Raw genomic sequence first — 17,688 nt, forward strand, 5'->3', positions numbered from 1 at the left:
CAATGTTTTTAGTTTTTAGTCAGAGTAAGTGAAAGTTTATATTGGCTGGTCCATGAGAAGTTTTTTTTTAAAGTTCATTAATTAAATCCATTCTTTAAATTGTATGAATGGTGTCTGTACATACCACATTGAATTTGACTCGTTTGAATGGACATGTAACCCATGAATCATTCCAGTGTTTTGTTTCGTCATTTGTTACTTTGAACAAACAAGTCTTTTCTGTAATTCTGTAATTCGGTCATGCTGCACATCTGCATTAAGATACATCGTAATGCTGTGCCAGAAATTAACACGACATTTATTTTATGCACACTGTGTGAAGTTACTTAACGTGAAAACATATTGCAACAAACATAAATTATAATGGTAGATTTATGTTGTGTACAGTGGTACAGGACACCTCCCTTTAAAGGACACCTTGTCCCTTTTTCTATTATCTGTACCAAAATCTACCTGTCATGACAGGCCACCTGCAATGTAGGGACACTGTTGGCTAGTCCTAAGGGTGTCCTTTAGTCTCAGGTACCACTGTAGTTTGAAAGCAGGCAAGTCGCTCAATGGCAGGCACAAACAGGCAACTCATGTTCAGTGACTTGAAGTGGATGATAGTGTTATGATACAATAAATATATGTCAGACACTGGGAACTTAAATTCCTGGTCGTTTTCTGCTACATGACAAACATGTACATGTCTTTTCTGTTGTATTCTGTGATCTTGTTTGCACTTGATTGTGTACATGTGATGTGTAGTGAGTTACTGTGGTTTTGTGTGCAAATGGAAGTGTAAAGACCCCCCGCGGGTTAGGGGGAGTCCCATATTGGTTGGGACGAGAAAGAATTTACCCGATGCTAACCAGCATGTCGTAAGAGGCGACTAACAGGTTCTGTTTCTCCTTTTACCCTTGTTAAGTGTTTCTTGTATAGAATATAGTCAATGTTTGTAAAGATTTTAGTCAAGCAGTATGTAAGAAATGTTAAGTCCTTTGTACTGGAAACTTGCATTCTCCCAGTAAGGTCATATATTGTACTACGTTGCAAGCCCCTGGAGCAATTTTTTGATTAGTGCTTTTGTGAACAAGAAACAATTAACAAGTGGCTCTATCCCATCTCCCCCTTCCCTCCGTCGCGATATAACCTTGAATGGCTGAAAACGACGTTAAACACCAAATAAAGAAAGAAAGAAAGAAAGTGTAAATCCAAGCATATACAGGATATGCATGAAGCAGAAGACCTCAATTCTGCAGTGTTTCTGTTGTCAGAATATTATTATGTTCCAGTGTTTTGTTGGTGACAGATAGTGAAGTTACCATTTACCTGCAGTTAATCTCTCTTGTTACTTCATACATTGGATTAAATGATTAAGAAGTACATATATTTGTGGTCATACAAACTGTTAGGTGCAGTAGGAATCTAGATGGGTAAGTTGTCTTCTTCTTCTTCTGCGTTCGATATTAGTGAGTGGTAAAAGTTGCAGGGAACTACAGGGTCTCTTCCGTTGAAACACGTACATTTCTTATTATACAAGAAGGAAAATCCCTACAAAGTCCATGGGTGGTCATCCATAGCCATTTCTTAAAGCGAGGTTCAGTCACACTTGGAATGCAGGATAAATGTTGTGCTTTGTTATTTCCATCATCTCAAAGAGTAAGACTGCAAAAGAGATGTTAACATGAATGGCTAAATACTGATAGTTTTGACCGTTGAATGTAGATTTGTGAATGACGTGTGTTACTTTTGCTCTATCATATGACATCATCTCTCTAATGTGCAATATGATGCAAAACAGAAGTATACTTTTTATCTCTCTCTCTCTCTTGTATGTAAATCCATTAGAATGGCTTGTTTTCTAATTAGTGCAGTACAATCCAAATGGCAGCTTTGAAGAACTATTCTTGTTTAAAATCAAAATGTGACTTTCTCTACTCTTTGAAAGTTTTTCCATCTAAATTAAATTTGCATGGATTAATTAATGCTACATAATAAAACCTTGGCTTCATATTTGCACAATAAAAACATTAATACTTCAAAAATTGAAAGACAAATAGGTGGATCATAGAAAACTACATATTTGTAAAACTGAAAGTGAAACTTAAAAAAAAAAAATCCACCTCTAGCATTTGATTAAATTACACCCTATATAGAGTCGAACTCTTTCTTGCCCGTTTTATTATGCACATAACTTTATATTTAAAGAGTATAACATATTTCTGTTCTGGGCCAGTGTATCTCAGAGGGTCACCCAAGCTATTGCAGTCTTTAATAGACTTATATGGTCAGAGCTTTTTCCAAGTTATATTATTATTATTATTATGAAGTCTTATATCGCGCGCGTATCTCCAGACAACTCAAGGCGCAGGGATCTATTTATGCAGTGTGAGATGGAATTTTTTACACAATACATCACGCATTCACATCGACCAGCAGATCGCAGCCATTTCGGCGCATATCCTACTTTTCACGGCCTATTATTCCAAGTCACACGGGTATTTTGGTGGACATTTTTTATCTATGCCAATACAATTTTGCCAGGAAAGACCCTTTTGTCAATCGTGGGATCTTTAACGTGCACACCCCAATGTAGTGTACAACCTCAATATTGATGCTGGCAAATAAAAATGTCAGTTATTTACCCCAAGCATTGTGTAGTTTATACTAGAGTACAATGCACCTACCTGCAATGAAAGGACTCCCTTGGGACCAGCCTACATTGTCAATGTCCCGACATTGCAGGTGGCCTTTCATGACAGGTATGGTGTGGTCAAGACAACGAATGGGATAACAAAAGGCATCCTAAATTTAGGTGTCTTCATGAGAGACGACTCACAGAGGCATCAGATATAGTCTGTCCGGGTGGCTAGCGGAGGATGTTTTTAATTATTTTTAAAAAATCTAGGAAACTTTTATAAAGTGATCAAAAAGAAATGTTGTTCAGAATGATTAGTAGTTGTACCGTCTTGTGTTAAAATGGCTTGTTTTCAGCTTTCGCAGTGTGAGCCCTGTACACGTACATTTTCGCAAATCAAGAGGAAACACGCTCAAATTATTACCTAAAAAGAGCCCCACGCTCTATTCGTTTAAACTCTCGAGCTTCTCAATACTGTCACGCTCATAGGACAGAGCCTGACAAGAGGAATGCAGTGAAACGGAACTTGAATGGTGTGACAAAAACATGCACCCTGCACAGTAGAAAGGTCAGTGGGGTGCGTTACTGAGGCTGGTTCGGGTTTGAAATGTATCCATTTTTGGTCACATCACTCAAAAATGTACGAGGTTAGAGCAAAAATGATTAGGGATAGCACTTAACCCTTTTAACACAAAATAGTACTAATCGCCCTGAAAAACTTGTCTTCTTAAGCACTATATAAAAGTTGCTTTGATTTGATTTTTAAAAAAATAAAAATAAAAACGTCCTCCGCTAGCACTATATAAAAGTAGCTTTGATTTGATTTAAAAAAAAATATAAATGAAAACGTCCTCCGCTAGCCACCCGGACAGACTTCACCATTGTACTATCTGAAAGTAAGATCACCCAAAAAAATTCAGTATTTGAAACGTTCAGTCTCGGCAAGCAAAACTAATTCTTGAATCGTTGTTTGTTTATTACAGCTGCAATGGCATGGGCGACTCTCTAATATCAACCTGCCTAAACTGGGCATTAGAGACTGCGTGGCTTTAAAGTTTTCACTCAGTGCCAAAAGGTGACTCAAACAATAACATTTGCTTTGTTAAAAGGATAACTCTTGTTTTAGCTGTAGATACAACTTGGTATTTTTTGGAACAAATTTGTAGAAAATACTGGTTTTTTCCATACCACGTAAACATAGATCATATTGAAATTAGGTCTGGTGATTTTGTTTGTACTTGATGCTTGTTTACAGTTGTTCTTATGTGATCGTTAATGACATCATTAAATGTGTTGCTGTTATTGCTTCTTTGTTCGTGTTTCTTTTGTGAACGCATGTAAACTATGCATCCTCACTATGCATTCATCTTCAGTACAGGTACTAGGTACCAATATCTATCTATATATATATACGACTTATGTATGTGTGTGTGTGAGTGTGTGTGTCCGCGATGCACGGCCAAAGTTCTCGGTGGATCTTTTTCAAATTTGGAGACCGTATTCAGCTACACCCCGGACACAACCTCATCGATGAGATATTTCAACACGTGCTCTCAGCGCGCAGCGCTGAACCGATTTTGATTTTTCTCTGGATCCATTCCCAGTAACTCTTCCTTATCTTCTCCAGTGTTTTCAGCCGCGTTTATCTCCCTTCCTCCGTGCGGTGCGTCGACTTCTACCCGGCGCAGCCGTACCCGGCGAAGCGGGTATTAATCTAGTTCAGTGATATGTCGCATGGAAATGCAACAAAGAAGGCATATGTTCACCATTGGAATAACTTACAAATGCAATATAATATAACACAGTATCAGACTTGGTTTTGATTTGTGACTGTTTTACTCATTTGATATTCCTCTCTGTCACCAAAGGTATTGGAAACACTTGTTTCTGTGATGTAACATAATAACATATGTACCACTCACAAAAACACTGTCCCTCACTTTCTTTCTCTCATATTTACATACTGTTATGCTTACTCATTTATGCACTCTTATACCCTTTCAAAAATGTTGACACATGTCCTTTTAGCAAAAAGATGGTACATGTACAATCACCAAATGCTCAAGTTTCAATAAAATGCATAATAAGGACCTGAGCAGTGCAGAGACGACTGCATCCTTAAAGGCCCGTCCAGACACTCCCGGCCGACCCTGTCCACATTTGACTTATGCTCAAAACGGCCCCGTTGGGCGCACCGCGTCGTGCAATGATCGCGAAGCGTTATTTGCAGAAGAATAGCGCGTGTTCTAATTTCTATGACACAGGCATAGAACGACGGAAATTTGACCAATCAGAGCAAACCAGAGCGATGACGTCAGCTGCTCGCGGCGCGGCAGTCGAATTCAACTGAACCTTCTTGTCAGGTGACCCGCTGCACTGATACCGCGTTGTGAAAAGAATCGTCGATGTGTGGCCACTCGGCAAATCCCGCGCGACGCACAAAACGGCCTGCGGCGCATAGAGCGTAAAACGGCGGCCAAGTCTGGACAGGGCTTAAACGAAACACATATTTCCCTAAATCAAGACTTCCCTGATGTTAACCATTCCTACTTTTCTCTGCTTGAGTCAAGAAATCTATTGACATCAAATTCTTCAACATAGCGTAAAGATCAACTTTCACTACACATTATTTCTGTCCCCTGAAAATTACGCAAGACAGCCACTGGTCCCAACTTGAATTTGTGTACGTCTTGAGGGTTCAGCAATATTCTTTGACCAAGTAAAAAAGAAGGGCAGTCTTTCATTGGCAACTTTCTTACACACTTTCTGCAGCCTAACAAGGTCACAGATACCTTACACTTTTCTGTCATCATGTTTGACTCTGGTTCTGCACCATAGACACACAGGAAACAAGGCTGAACACTTAAGTTATTTTCACAAACGTGGCCGCATTCAAATGTTGTCCTTCAGAGTAGCGTCCTGTCATCACCACGGTGACCAGACTCCTTTCTTGCAGTTTTGCCACAAACTGACGCACCTGCTCATCAAGTTGAAAGAACGTGAGCTGAAAAAGAATGCAAATCATGTGAATCAAAATTACTGCTTCACTGTCAGTTTTTGTCTGCAGCACAAAACACAAACAAACACATGAACATAAAAACAAAAGAAGGCCCACTCTGTGATTTTTGACTGGCCTTTTTGTGCTTGAGAATACTGTGAAAGTAATAGACTTAGCCTGCCAAACGGTTGTGTGACGTGTCTAGTGTGTTGGCGAAGTGTCTTGTGCTTGTCACTTCTCGCTTTCAGCCCTCACCGCTGGCTAGCACCGTCTGTCCTTTTTAGGACAATGCGAAAAGAGAGCAGAATGCGTCAGTCTCTCCTGCCAGTACAATAACCTCTCCACAAGCTAGACTACAAGGACTCGGAGGAGGTTGGCCCCTAGACGTGCGGCCCATGCGGGCCCACCGGTGTGTGGAAACGCCCAGGTGCCCACGAACCAACCTCCAGCTATGGGTCAAATAGCCGGGCAGGATAGGCTCGTCAACCCTGGCAGGCAGCTATCCTAAGAGAAGACCATTCTGAATTCAAAACGAGGGTAGAGGAGGCTCATCATCCATGGAAGGAAACTCGTCTAGGAGAAGGAAAACTCCGAAATGAAACCCACGCAGTCCCTCGAAGACGGAACGGCACTGGCCTTTTTTAGGCGGGGAGCAGACCGGGTGCCTACGCTACCCTCGACAAATTTTTTGTTTGTTTGCTTAACGCCCAGCCGACCACGAAGGGCCATATCCCCTCGACAAATGGTTGTGTCATCAACGAATAGACTTAGAACAGTGTGCATACAGCTACTGTTAAACCAACACACTTGCTGCATCTTACTTTCCACACAAATAGTTTAAATATCAACAGCATACAGTACAGTTAACCGACCTTGAATGTTTGCTTCAAGTTTAGTTCTACACCTTGCATTCAAGTGACGGTTAAAAGACTAAATCACCCCTACCTTTCTTTTTTCTGACTGACAGGGGTCATCCCCAGAACAGCTTCCCTTGGAAGGCAGAAAGTCAGCAAATGCTCTCAGCTCCAACCAGGTAAAGTCTTTCTCTCGGCTGCTGGTCAGCGCCTTGGTGCAAGCATCACAGTCATCTTCTGCATTCACACACTCCAGCTTGGGCCGTGACTGGAACTTGTTGACAAAGTCCTCGTGTCCAACGAGGCCACCTGTGAAACAAAGCAAGATTCTGTTTTACACTGTCACTGACAGGACACCTTTTCTATCAAACTCTCTCTGATAGAAGATTAAAGTAATCCCCAGGTAACTTCACCCTGATTTGTCTCTTCAGAAAGGCGGTCCTTAATTAAGCCTCAAGTCGACTTCGCAAAGTCTTTTTACCGAAAACTCAGTGCTAAATCTTCATGTGGCCAGCTTGGCGAAATATACTTGGTGTAATCGACTTGGCCTAGTTAGGGACAGGCTTATGGGTTACTCAGCTCCCCACACTACATTTCCCTCACTACTAAGGGCAGTTTCCAAATTTCATTTTAGTGGACTTGAAATAAAATGATAAAACAATTACATCCACAGCTTTTATTTGTCATGTGATTAAGCACCCAGACCTCAGCTGCAATGTAAAATAATTTCACAATGATCAATTCGGAAAGATCCTTTCTCTTAATCACTTGTTTGAGATAGAATTTCATATTTATTACAAAAGCTCAAGACTAGGAAACTTACTTGCACTTTTGTAAAGTAATAAGATAGATAATTCAAATCTACTACAAAAGGTCAAGACTATGAAACTTACTTGATTTTTTGTTGTCTGCCAGTACTTCAAAGAGGCTGAACATCATGGTGCTGCCCTCCTGTTGAAAGAACACTTCTCTCTGGTGCATGTCTTTTTCTCCACCAACTTCTTGTTCTTTGCTGGTTTTCCTCTGTCCACAATCTCCCCCTTCTTCGAGCCCTTTCTCTTGTCTTACTGTCCCTCCATTCACTCCTAGCCCGTCTCCACCGACTGAATTTGTTTCAAGAGAAAGTCTGTCTCTTCCATTCACCGTACTGTGTTCACTGTCTTCTGTGGGTGCACTGTTCATGCAGGGTTCAGGCTTCTGGTCACACTGCGGTTGTTGTTCTGATGTTGTTAAAACATCGGAGGGTGGAAATGTTTCAAAGTCTGTGAGCAGGGCGTGAGAGGAAAAAGTTTCATCCACGTTCTGCGCCTGAGACGGGTTGTTGAAGTAGGTCTTGATGTCTGGAAAGTACACGCCTCCAAGCATGGCATCACCAAACTCAATATCTGGAAGAAATGTAAGAAGTATGTAATACACGTACCTCACATTAGCAGCTCAGAAGACACTCCGCTAAAACAAACAGCCAATGAACTTATGTTCATATGCTGTTGAACATGTTGACTTTCTTTTAAGAACAACAAAATTGTAATAAAAAAAAGTTTGATAGTAGCTCCATCAAAAGTATTTCGAAAACAGTATGAGCGTGTCTGAAACTCTTGGAAAAAAATCAAACCAAAAGAAGGAAAAAAAACCTCTGAATGAATTTAATTGAACTACTCACTCTTCCTGAGTTTGAGTTTGGCAAGGTCCATGGTTGCCTTGGCGTCCTCAATGGAACAGTGGCCTTTCTCTGAGCCCTGGATGGCGCGCCTGAAAACAGACTTCATCATCAAGTTCACAAAATGCATGGGTGCAAATACGGTATGAGAACTCTGCCTTAAATTCTTCCGGAGCCACCACTACCATGCACTGACTGTTACCTTTTTTTTAAAATTGTATTTAGACCCTTGTTTTCTTCCAGCACCCACCCGCCAAAATGCTTATCAAATTCTCAGAATTCTGACTATACTTGGGAGGTCTAGGAATAGTCACATTTACCAATGAAAATATTGCACATGAAAGCGAAAGTAAGTTTTCAAATTTACAGGATTGCATCTTTCTGTGACTGCAGTCATGTTATGGTCTTTGCATTTTAGCTCATCAACCTCAATAGAATAAGTGGTTTTAAAATCATTATTTTTTAACTTATCTGATGCCAACACAGGAAATCCTTTTACCTTTATAAACTGGCTTAAAAAAAAGACTTTTAGAGCAGTGTTGCCTTATTAGTTCATTTATGTTCAAGAGAAATGATACAAAAATTAACAAGGTAATTCCACCAATACTGCGTCATGCAATGTCTCAAAATGACATCAGCAGATCACTTACTGTGAGATAATCAACACCGAGAAAAGTCAAGAACGGTGAACACTACATTGGGGTGTGCACGTTAAAGATCCCACGATTGACAAAAGGGTCTTTCCTGGCAAAATTGTATAGGCACCAAAATACCTGTGTGACTTGGAATAATAGGCCGTGAAAAGTAGGATATGCGCCGAAATGGCTGCGATCTGCTGGTCGATGTGAATGCGTGATGTATTGTGTAAAACATTCCATCTCACACGGCATAAATAGATCCCTGCGCCTCGAGTCCGAGTCTGGAGATACGCGCGCGATATAAGACTTCATATAACAATTGCATGGTAAAAGAACACAAAGCAGACACTGAAATCCATACCCAAGAAAGTTGTAGGTAAGTCTCCTGAGGCCACACTTGACCTTCTTATCCCCTGACTGGTTGAAGACAACAGATGTGTCTATCACATAGGGATGGAAGAGCTGAAATTGAAATTTTTTTTCATTTTTTTTCATTTTTCATTACTTTATTGTCCCATCGCTGGGAAATTCGGGTCGCTTCCTCCCAGTGGAAAGCTAGCAGCAACGGAGTCGCGCTACCCAGGCGTCTGCGTGTTTAGGTGTATTCAGCCACCTGCACTTATGGCAGAATGACCAAGATCTTTAACGTGCCATTGTGGTGACACGGGGGTGGGAGATGGATACCGTCTCTGGGTCTGCACATAAAGTTGACCCGTGTCCGTCCCGGCCCGGATTCGAACCAGCGACCTCTCGATCACAAGTCCAGTGCTCTACCACCTGAGCTACCCGGGCCCCGGAATAGAAATATAATCACAGTTGCTTGACTAATATTTTATAGGCATGTCAAGTGCGATGGAGAAACGTTGTCAGACTCAATGGCCCAGGCTCCGCTGGGGGCAAAAGACCAAGTAAGTAAGTTGGTATGTCAATTCTAGAAAGCATTACATGTGTATTAAGCACGCCATGAGCCCATTCTTCAACATACCTGTACAAATCACATTTTCTTCGCAATTCTCATCTGGAAAGTACAATATGTTGAGATAAATGTTGGGTAGAGATTTTTTCATTTCTGTGGGGAAGAAAAATTGAAATGCGTGCCCTAATACATCAATGACAGCACTTGCATTTCAATTTTTACCCCCCCCCCACAGAAATGGATAAATCTCTACCCAACATTTATCTGAACAACTTTGTTCAACTCCAAACAATAAGCCAAGTGACTTATATTTCACAGATAAAGAATATCCTCCTGTTACAACCTTAACAATTCTAACAAAATCAGGTCTTAAAAGGTTGGGAGTCTTAAAATGGAGGTAAAATTACAGAGGCTAAGAACAGAACATCTGAGAAAGGAGTGTCTTAAAGAGGAGGAGGAAGTCTTATATTGGGGGGGTCTTAAAAGGGGGGTCTTAAAAGGGGGGGTCTTACAAGAATTGGCACACCATGAGCCCATTCTTCAACAGTCAAATGACATTTTCTTTGGAATTCTCATCACTGATGCATCAGAGATGGCACTTGTATTTCAATTTGTTTTTTCTTCCTCAGAAATGGAAAAATCTCTACCCAACATTTATCAACACAACATTGTTCAAGTCCAAAGACTGAGCAAAGTGACTTATACTTTACAGTTAGTGAGTTACAGCATTCTATGAATTGACTTAAAAATCGTACAACTAATCTCCCCACCCCCTCTCTCCTTGCACAACATACCTTGAGAGCGTTGAGATCATTCCAGAGTGACTGGCCACACAGGATGGCGTCTGGGGGGAGGAGGTCGCTGATTTCTTTCCGTACATCTTCCAGACGCTTTGTCACTGGTTCCAAGAGTTCCTCTGTCATTCCGCTGAACCTGCGCAGAGACTTCATGCGTTATAGCTGAACCCTTGTTAACACAACAGCTACACACACCTGAATAAATGAAACCATAAAGAAGAAAAGCAATACTAATATCACAACTCCTTTCACAAACGTTTTCAACATTTAAAAAAAAGAAAGAAACGAGAATGCAGAAACTCCAATCTTCTCACAAAGACACACAAACAGATGGAGGGTCATTCACACACAACCACACATGCATGCATCTAACCACTCATACTTACAGCCACACTGAAAACTACATTTCTCAAAACAATGATCCATCCAAAACAAACCTCTTTAGTTTAACACTAACAGTCACTATATCAAAACAACCATTACTGAAAACTACATTTCTCAAAACAATGATCCATCCAAAACAAACCTCTTTAGTTTAACACTAACAGTCACTATATCAAAACAACCATTACTGAAAACGTTTTTTGCTGCCCCTTGCATGTTTGAATTTCAGGTTTGATAAACAAAGGGAAGTAAGCAATCTAACTGCATACAACATTTTGTGTAATAGAGTGAGAGTTACGCAGAACCAGTCTCCTGGCACCTTAGAGAATGAACAAACAACTTTCATCCTCATATTTTTTTCCGTTTGAATTTCACTCAGTTATTCTGAAATGTACCCTACCTGGTTAAGTAGTTGGTGATTTTATTGTAAGGTTTCACCAGTTGATCGTACACAACTACCCTCCTTTCATCAACAACTGACACCCTGGTCAGCTCAGCTTCTCTTTCCTTGGTTTGACACTGAAGACAAAACACAGACAAAGAGAATGAGTGTTTTAAACGAGACCTATTCCTCTAGATAACAACAGCAACATACTGCAAACGTTGATTACCTGATGTGCCTGACACATGTGCGCTGCAGTTTTAGTGTGACTTTCTTAATATCATTAGCTCAACGGAGCTCAGTAAGATATTAATCATAAACCAAAATCAAAGGAATTTCTGACAGTGACATCAATGACATCATAAACCGATTGAGCAAGACACAATTAATCTGAAAACCAAAAAAAATTGATAAAAAAAAAAAAAGAGGAAAAAATAAATTTTTACATGTACACAAAACACAACAAAGTTTACAAAGATTTAAAAGTGCATACCATTTCACAATCCACAGCAAACATTGGGCTGGTCAGACTCGGTGGCGTGTACCTCTCGTTGCTGAATGAATAATCTGAGTAACGTTCTGCAACAAGTACCAACAGAAAGATTTATAACCCGCACATTCTTTATCCTGTGAGTTTTTGTTTGTTTGTTTGTTTGCTTAACGCCCAGCCGACCACGAAGAGCCATATCAGGGCGGTGCTGCTTGACATATAACGTGCGCCACACACAAGACAGAAGTCGCAGCACAGGCTTCGTGTCTCACCCAGTCACATTATTCTGACACCGGACCAACCAGTCCGAGCACTAACCCCATAATGCCAGACACCAGGCGGAGCAGCCACTAGATTGCCAATTTTAAAGTCTTAGGTATGACCCGGCCGGGGTTCGAACCCACGACCTCGATCACGGGGCGGACGCCTTATCACTAGGCCAACCGTGCCGGTTTATCCTGTGATCAGGTAAAATCAAAAGAAACATCTGCAATATGCCAACCCTTCAGTTCAGCTAAAAATGGGGCAAACGGAAGTGGTGCACACATATAGAAAGCTATTCTTTTGGGGACTTCTGGCATATTGGAAGTTCCAATCTCCTTGCTGAAGCCTGCGATAAATCTCTGTGCTTGGAGCTTTCGAAAATTGCTAAACAGTTGGGTGAGGTGTCCAAGAATGTGGTGAGGAGGATAGATTGTCAAGTGTAAATCAAAAACAACCCACAGAGAATGAACTGATGAGTAACGCTTACTGTTCTTGACATCTACAGGCATGGGGTATCCCTCTTCCATCATCTGTAGTGTGCTCAACAGAAGACTGGTCCTGGGAAATTGTTCTTTCTCTTGCAATTTCTGCGATTCCATCTCATTTCCTCCAGCTTCCTCCTCCTCCTCCCCATTCTTTTGTTTCTCATCTGGACAGCTCTGTTTTATGATCTCTGGTGATGAACTAGTCTGTTCTTCTGAACATGAGCTGTCATCAGAAGTGTATTCCTTTTCCCCTTGTGTGCTGGATTTTTCAAGAGTATTAGAAATGAGTTTGAGAATTTTGTCCCGCACATCTTTTCTGTCTGGAAAACAAGAATAACAATGAAAGGGCATGTTACAGTACTACTTTATTACTACTTAACTGTAAAAAACAGGGAATTCTCTTAAAATGGTATGTTTCAAAGTTGAAATTCTACATAAATCCAAACTACTTTCAGCAAGAAATAAAAGTATGTCATCAGGTTTCTCATGATTTACGACTAAATGTGTCATGGATGTAACTGAAACTGTTATAATTCTGCTTGATTAAAGCAGACACAGTGCCTTAAATAAAGTAAAGAAACAGGACCATCAAGAAAGCAAAGAAAACCTTCTGTAGTCAGCTTTTTCACAGTTTTTGTCCTCAATAAAGAATTGTTTTCTAATTTTCTAATTTGTGTCGGGCCTGTAGCTTTTGATCTGGGTCGGTTCCTGTGCTGTTACCCCCCCCCCCCCCCCCCTCTGCTTGCCGTGTCTAGAAAATCTAAGGTACCCCCCCCCCGCCCATCACTATAATTCAAAAGCTACTCACTTGTGTATTTCTTCATCTGTGAGATGGACAGGGGAACAGCACACATGTCTTGGTCAAAGCTACTGCTGTACTGTGTTGGACTCACCATCTCCGCATGCTGAAAAAAAAATTGACAGTAATCCTTTGACAAAAAGATACATATAAAAAAGAGTGTCTCAGTGATGGCAATTGTCATTCAACAATGGAATTCTGCCTCAACTGACAAGCCAGGGAGTCTGACCACATTGGGTCAATCAATGACTGTTATTTTTAGCTGAGGTCGGCCTTCTTGATGTCTGAGAGAGCTGACCCCAGAAAACTGTGCCAAGGTCACACCAAAAGGGAAATGAAAAACAGGACGGGTGACAGTCTTAATGAATGGTGATATGAGTACACGCAAAGTGGGGCAAAGTTTGTGGTTCCCAATAAAGAGCCTTCTATTTTATCACCATTTTTTTTCTGGACATTTGTAAGGTTGCAATTCGGAGGTTTTACTGTGACAACAAAAAGAGTCGAAGCTTAGACTTTGAGTCTAAGTTAGAGCCTAGAAAATGGTCTGTCTTGATCTTTGCTCAAAACATCAGGCTCAGAACCTAAGTGAAAAAAGGTTGCTCACATGTTTAAATCCATTCTTGAGGAAAGGAAAGCTGTCAGGATTGTCCTCAAAATCTTGTATGCTGACATCCTTCAGAACAACCAGCACCACAGATGTCAGCTTCCCCGACCGAACAAGACGACACCACCTGTGGAAAGAAAAACATCCCAATTATTACCATGACTTCAACTCTACTTTCTTCAAAAGTGATTAGCCTTATCAACATAATTTATAAACTCCCCTGCCTTTATTACTTATATTTTGAAAGAAACGAGACAATTAGACAGCTATGAAATATCTCACTAATGTTTTGGTTGATTATAAATCTGTCATCTGTCAAGTTTAAAAAAAAACCCAGTTTAGTCACAGGTCTCATGATGGAAACTGCTGTCACATATACTTAAACATCATGTGCACACACACACACAAACATGTTTGACAAAGAACAGAAATGTTTAACTCTTCTACATAACAAAGAATTACCTAGGTGCCCAGAAGCTTATTTTCTGCAACAGTGCCAGCAACAGCAGATGCTGAAGATCAGCTATAAATAGCGGGGGCAAGCTATCTTTCAGTTTGTCTGGGGCCTCATTTTCCTCCAGTTTCGCAAAAGGCAGTAGATTTCTTGGTGTCAGGCTGAATGTTGGTCCATTCTGAAACAATCAACATTTGTCAGGGCCATTAACTCAAAGCAAAAAAATGAATCCATGTAATTTGAAACAACATTATTTATTCAGTCTTGCTAAAAAACACCCGGACATTTGTTCTCAGAATTTCATTCTGTTAACTTCTAAGAATGAAATTTGTTTTAACTTCTACTTTTTGTTTCAGAGAGTTATGTAATATAGTGCCATTACTGCTTTTCTTAATCTGTAAAAATGAATAAAATTGTGTAATGTTTCATTTTATTCTAGGTTGGCGTTTTCCCCCAAAAGAACAAACTTTCAATTCAGTTCCACTGACATTAAGAAATGATTAATGTGCAAACAGAAAACCAAAACTAACCCTCAAGGCCTTTTTAGTTTGCTGCTCAGTTTTCCCATGTGCAGCATCATACTCGGCCCACTTCTGTTGAGCTCTCAACACTTGTCGTACTTTAGCATACTCAGCATCATCTGTCACAGCAGCACTTGCTGGAGGTTTTTCCAGTGAATTGTCATCACTGTCACTTGAACAGGAGCTGGAACTGTCCTTAGCCTCTTGTTTCTCACTGCTTTCAGAATGCCCAGCATCCAGCCGCGCTTTCTTGGCTGGTGGCTCTTTCTTGGCCTTTTCTGACAATGACCCAACCTGAAAAAGTACACAGAGTTGTTTTAAAAAACAAACATCCAAACAAAAGTTTACAGCGTTATGTGTTTTGTTTTTCGTTCATCTTCCTTATTTCTTTTTTAAATTTTCAAAAGTTCTTGCAAGTGTAACTCACTAACTGCATGGATTTAGTCCACAATGATATACCAGTATCAACCATTTAAAAATCTTTCTTCTTCTTAATTTTCTTGAGGTAATCCCTGTACAGGGCAACTACCCTCATTTGCAATTTCTCTCTCGCTTATGCACGATTGGGGGAGTGGGCAGGGGAGTTTTTACAAAAACCTTTACTGCTTTAGGGAGTCAAGGAGTGTGGATCATCCATTTTATTGTTTTGACGAGAAGAAAGGTGTTGCTGTAACGAAATCAGTTTTCGCAGAAGACCTGCCTTGTTGATCTCGTATCAACTCCACACTGACTATCCCCCTCCCTTCCAAAGTACTGATATTGTGATAATCGACCTTAGGTACTTTACATTCATATGGGGTCAAATTTGTTGAACAAAAAATATGGTATTTTAACTTAGAAACTTGCTTCATTGCAAAATCTGTCCATTCTCATTCAAGGGACGTTACCACTCGGTGCACGTTTTTGAATTTTAGGGTGAATTTCACCACCAATTTCCTTCACTTGTTGAGGTCCTTCATAATTCATTGCTTTCCTACATGCCACCATAACAACAGGATAGAACAACGCCCAGTCAAATGCATCACATCGTAGTTCAATGGCTGGCCACGCTGGAAGTGGAAGATAGTGGCAGACGCTGGATGCATCTACTGTACGCCAGTAAATACAGCACCTATACTCATGTGAGTCCGTGACATGTATACATGTGACTATCCCCCAAATTCGATTTATTCGAAAACGCACCGTGCTGCTGATCGAATGTTGGACCATGTATCCCCACCTCCTCCCCACTTGGATTCTAGTTTATGATGATAAATGGTATTTTGACTTTGAAATTAGCTTCAACGCAAATATTTCTGTTCATATTCAAGGGACGTAACCGCTCAGTGCGTTTTAGAATAAATCGAATTTGGGGTATAATCGATCGAATTACATCACAAATCTGCTTCAATTGCAAGATCTTGCCATGATTTACTCCCTCAAAATAATTGTACCGCTTGAAATTGGCGAAAAAACAAGTCAGTCTGAAGTTAATTTTACATGCCACGTGAGTATAGGGTGCTGTATTTACTGGCGTGTTACGAAATCTGTGTCTGACTGAGTGACATAGGCCTACTTACATCATGGTTCGACTCGATAAGCTTTAATAATGCCAAAGCTTTCATCTTTTTGGACTCCAGCCTTTTATCTTTCTTCGATTTTGACACAAATTGTGACAAATTTCCGCTGAAGGACGACATACTGATGACGTTCCCGGTAGAAAGTTGTGGTGCGGCACATCAACTTTTCCTTTCCATGGGCGCAGCCATATTGGTTATCGGCAAAACTAGAAATGCAAAAGTAAGTATCCGAAAGTAAAAGAAGGAAAAAAAGCGACTGCATAATACATGTAATCTCATTCTATAAAGAACAACACCAAGTATTATTAAATAATTAACCAACGCTTTAAATGAATACTTAAATAATTTAAAAAACAATGGCATAAAATCATGATAAAGAAAATGCAGTGTTTAAAAGTACTATATACATAATTATATCAATTTATCATTTCATGATAAAATCAAATATTTAATATTTGTATATGATTGTGCAGCAACAGCACATCTACTATCACTTCTTCTTACTCTGCGCTTACCATTTCTGGTGTAATACAGATAAAAGGGCCCGCAAACCACCTAAGATGAAAAATGGTTAAACCATTAGGGGCATGTTCCCAGGAGTTACTCCGACTTAAGATGATTTTAAAAAAGAGAAAAGAAATTTTTTTTAAAGGAAAAAGGGTCGCTGCAAAGGAGGTGTGGCTGTCGTGTTTGCGTTTCTGGTCACTAAGGCACCAGAGCTGGGGGTTGATGTCAAGTAGTCATGGAGTTGGTTTAGATACCCCCGCTGGGTCATTGTGTGTCAGCACTATAGTTGGTAAGGCTGTTGCTCAAAGGGCACTGGGCCAGGGTTGTTTGGGGGTAGGGGTATAGGGGAGGGGGGAACAGAGAGAGAGAGAGAGAGAGAGAGAGAGAGAGAGAGAGAGAGAGAGAGAGAGAGAGAGAGAGAGTGAGTGAGAAAGAGAGTGAGAAACAAGTATTTGAAAAAATTCTTTTATAACTTTAATATTAATTTGAGTATTTCATGCCACTGATTGTGAGGAATGATTTCGTTTCTTGTGTGTGTTTGTGAGTGTGTGTGAGTGTGTGTATGATGACCACGCTCTGTGAATGTCTGTGTAAAAGGATTCTGTAGGTACAGTGGAACCCCCTTTTTAAGACCTATCTGAGAAAATCAGGTCTTAAAAAAGAGGGGTCTTAAACTGGGGATAAATTTACAAAGGTTATGAACAGAAAATCTGAAAAAGCAAGGTCTTAAAAGGGAGGAAGTCTTAAATTGCAGGG

The 17,688-nt window shown here is 40.3% G+C and overlaps 1 protein-coding gene across 1 annotated transcript; it reads right to left on the minus strand.

Moving 5' to 3' along the window:
• Positions 1-4,353: 4,353 nt before the first annotated feature.
• LOC138960163 (uncharacterized) lies at positions 4,354-16,628 on the minus strand. The gene is made up of 14 exons (XM_070331925.1): positions 16,426-16,628; positions 14,876-15,160; positions 14,354-14,523; positions 13,892-14,018; positions 13,297-13,393; positions 12,491-12,808; positions 11,743-11,828; positions 11,268-11,386; positions 10,481-10,619; positions 9,132-9,232; positions 8,136-8,224; positions 7,369-7,860; positions 6,567-6,784; positions 4,354-5,627 (listed from the first exon to the last, which is right to left on the minus strand). The coding sequence occupies exons 1-14, from the start codon at positions 16,543-16,545 to the stop codon at positions 5,487-5,489; spliced, it is 2,502 nt and encodes an 833-aa protein (XP_070188026.1). The 5' UTR covers positions 16,546-16,628; the 3' UTR covers positions 4,354-5,486.
• Between the last annotated feature and the right edge of the window lie 1,060 nt (positions 16,629-17,688).

Source organism: Littorina saxatilis, linkage group LG2 (assembly GCF_037325665.1).
Source record: "Littorina saxatilis isolate snail1 linkage group LG2, US_GU_Lsax_2.0, whole genome shotgun sequence".
Taxonomy (NCBI): Eukaryota; Metazoa; Mollusca; class Gastropoda; order Littorinimorpha; family Littorinidae; genus Littorina; species Littorina saxatilis.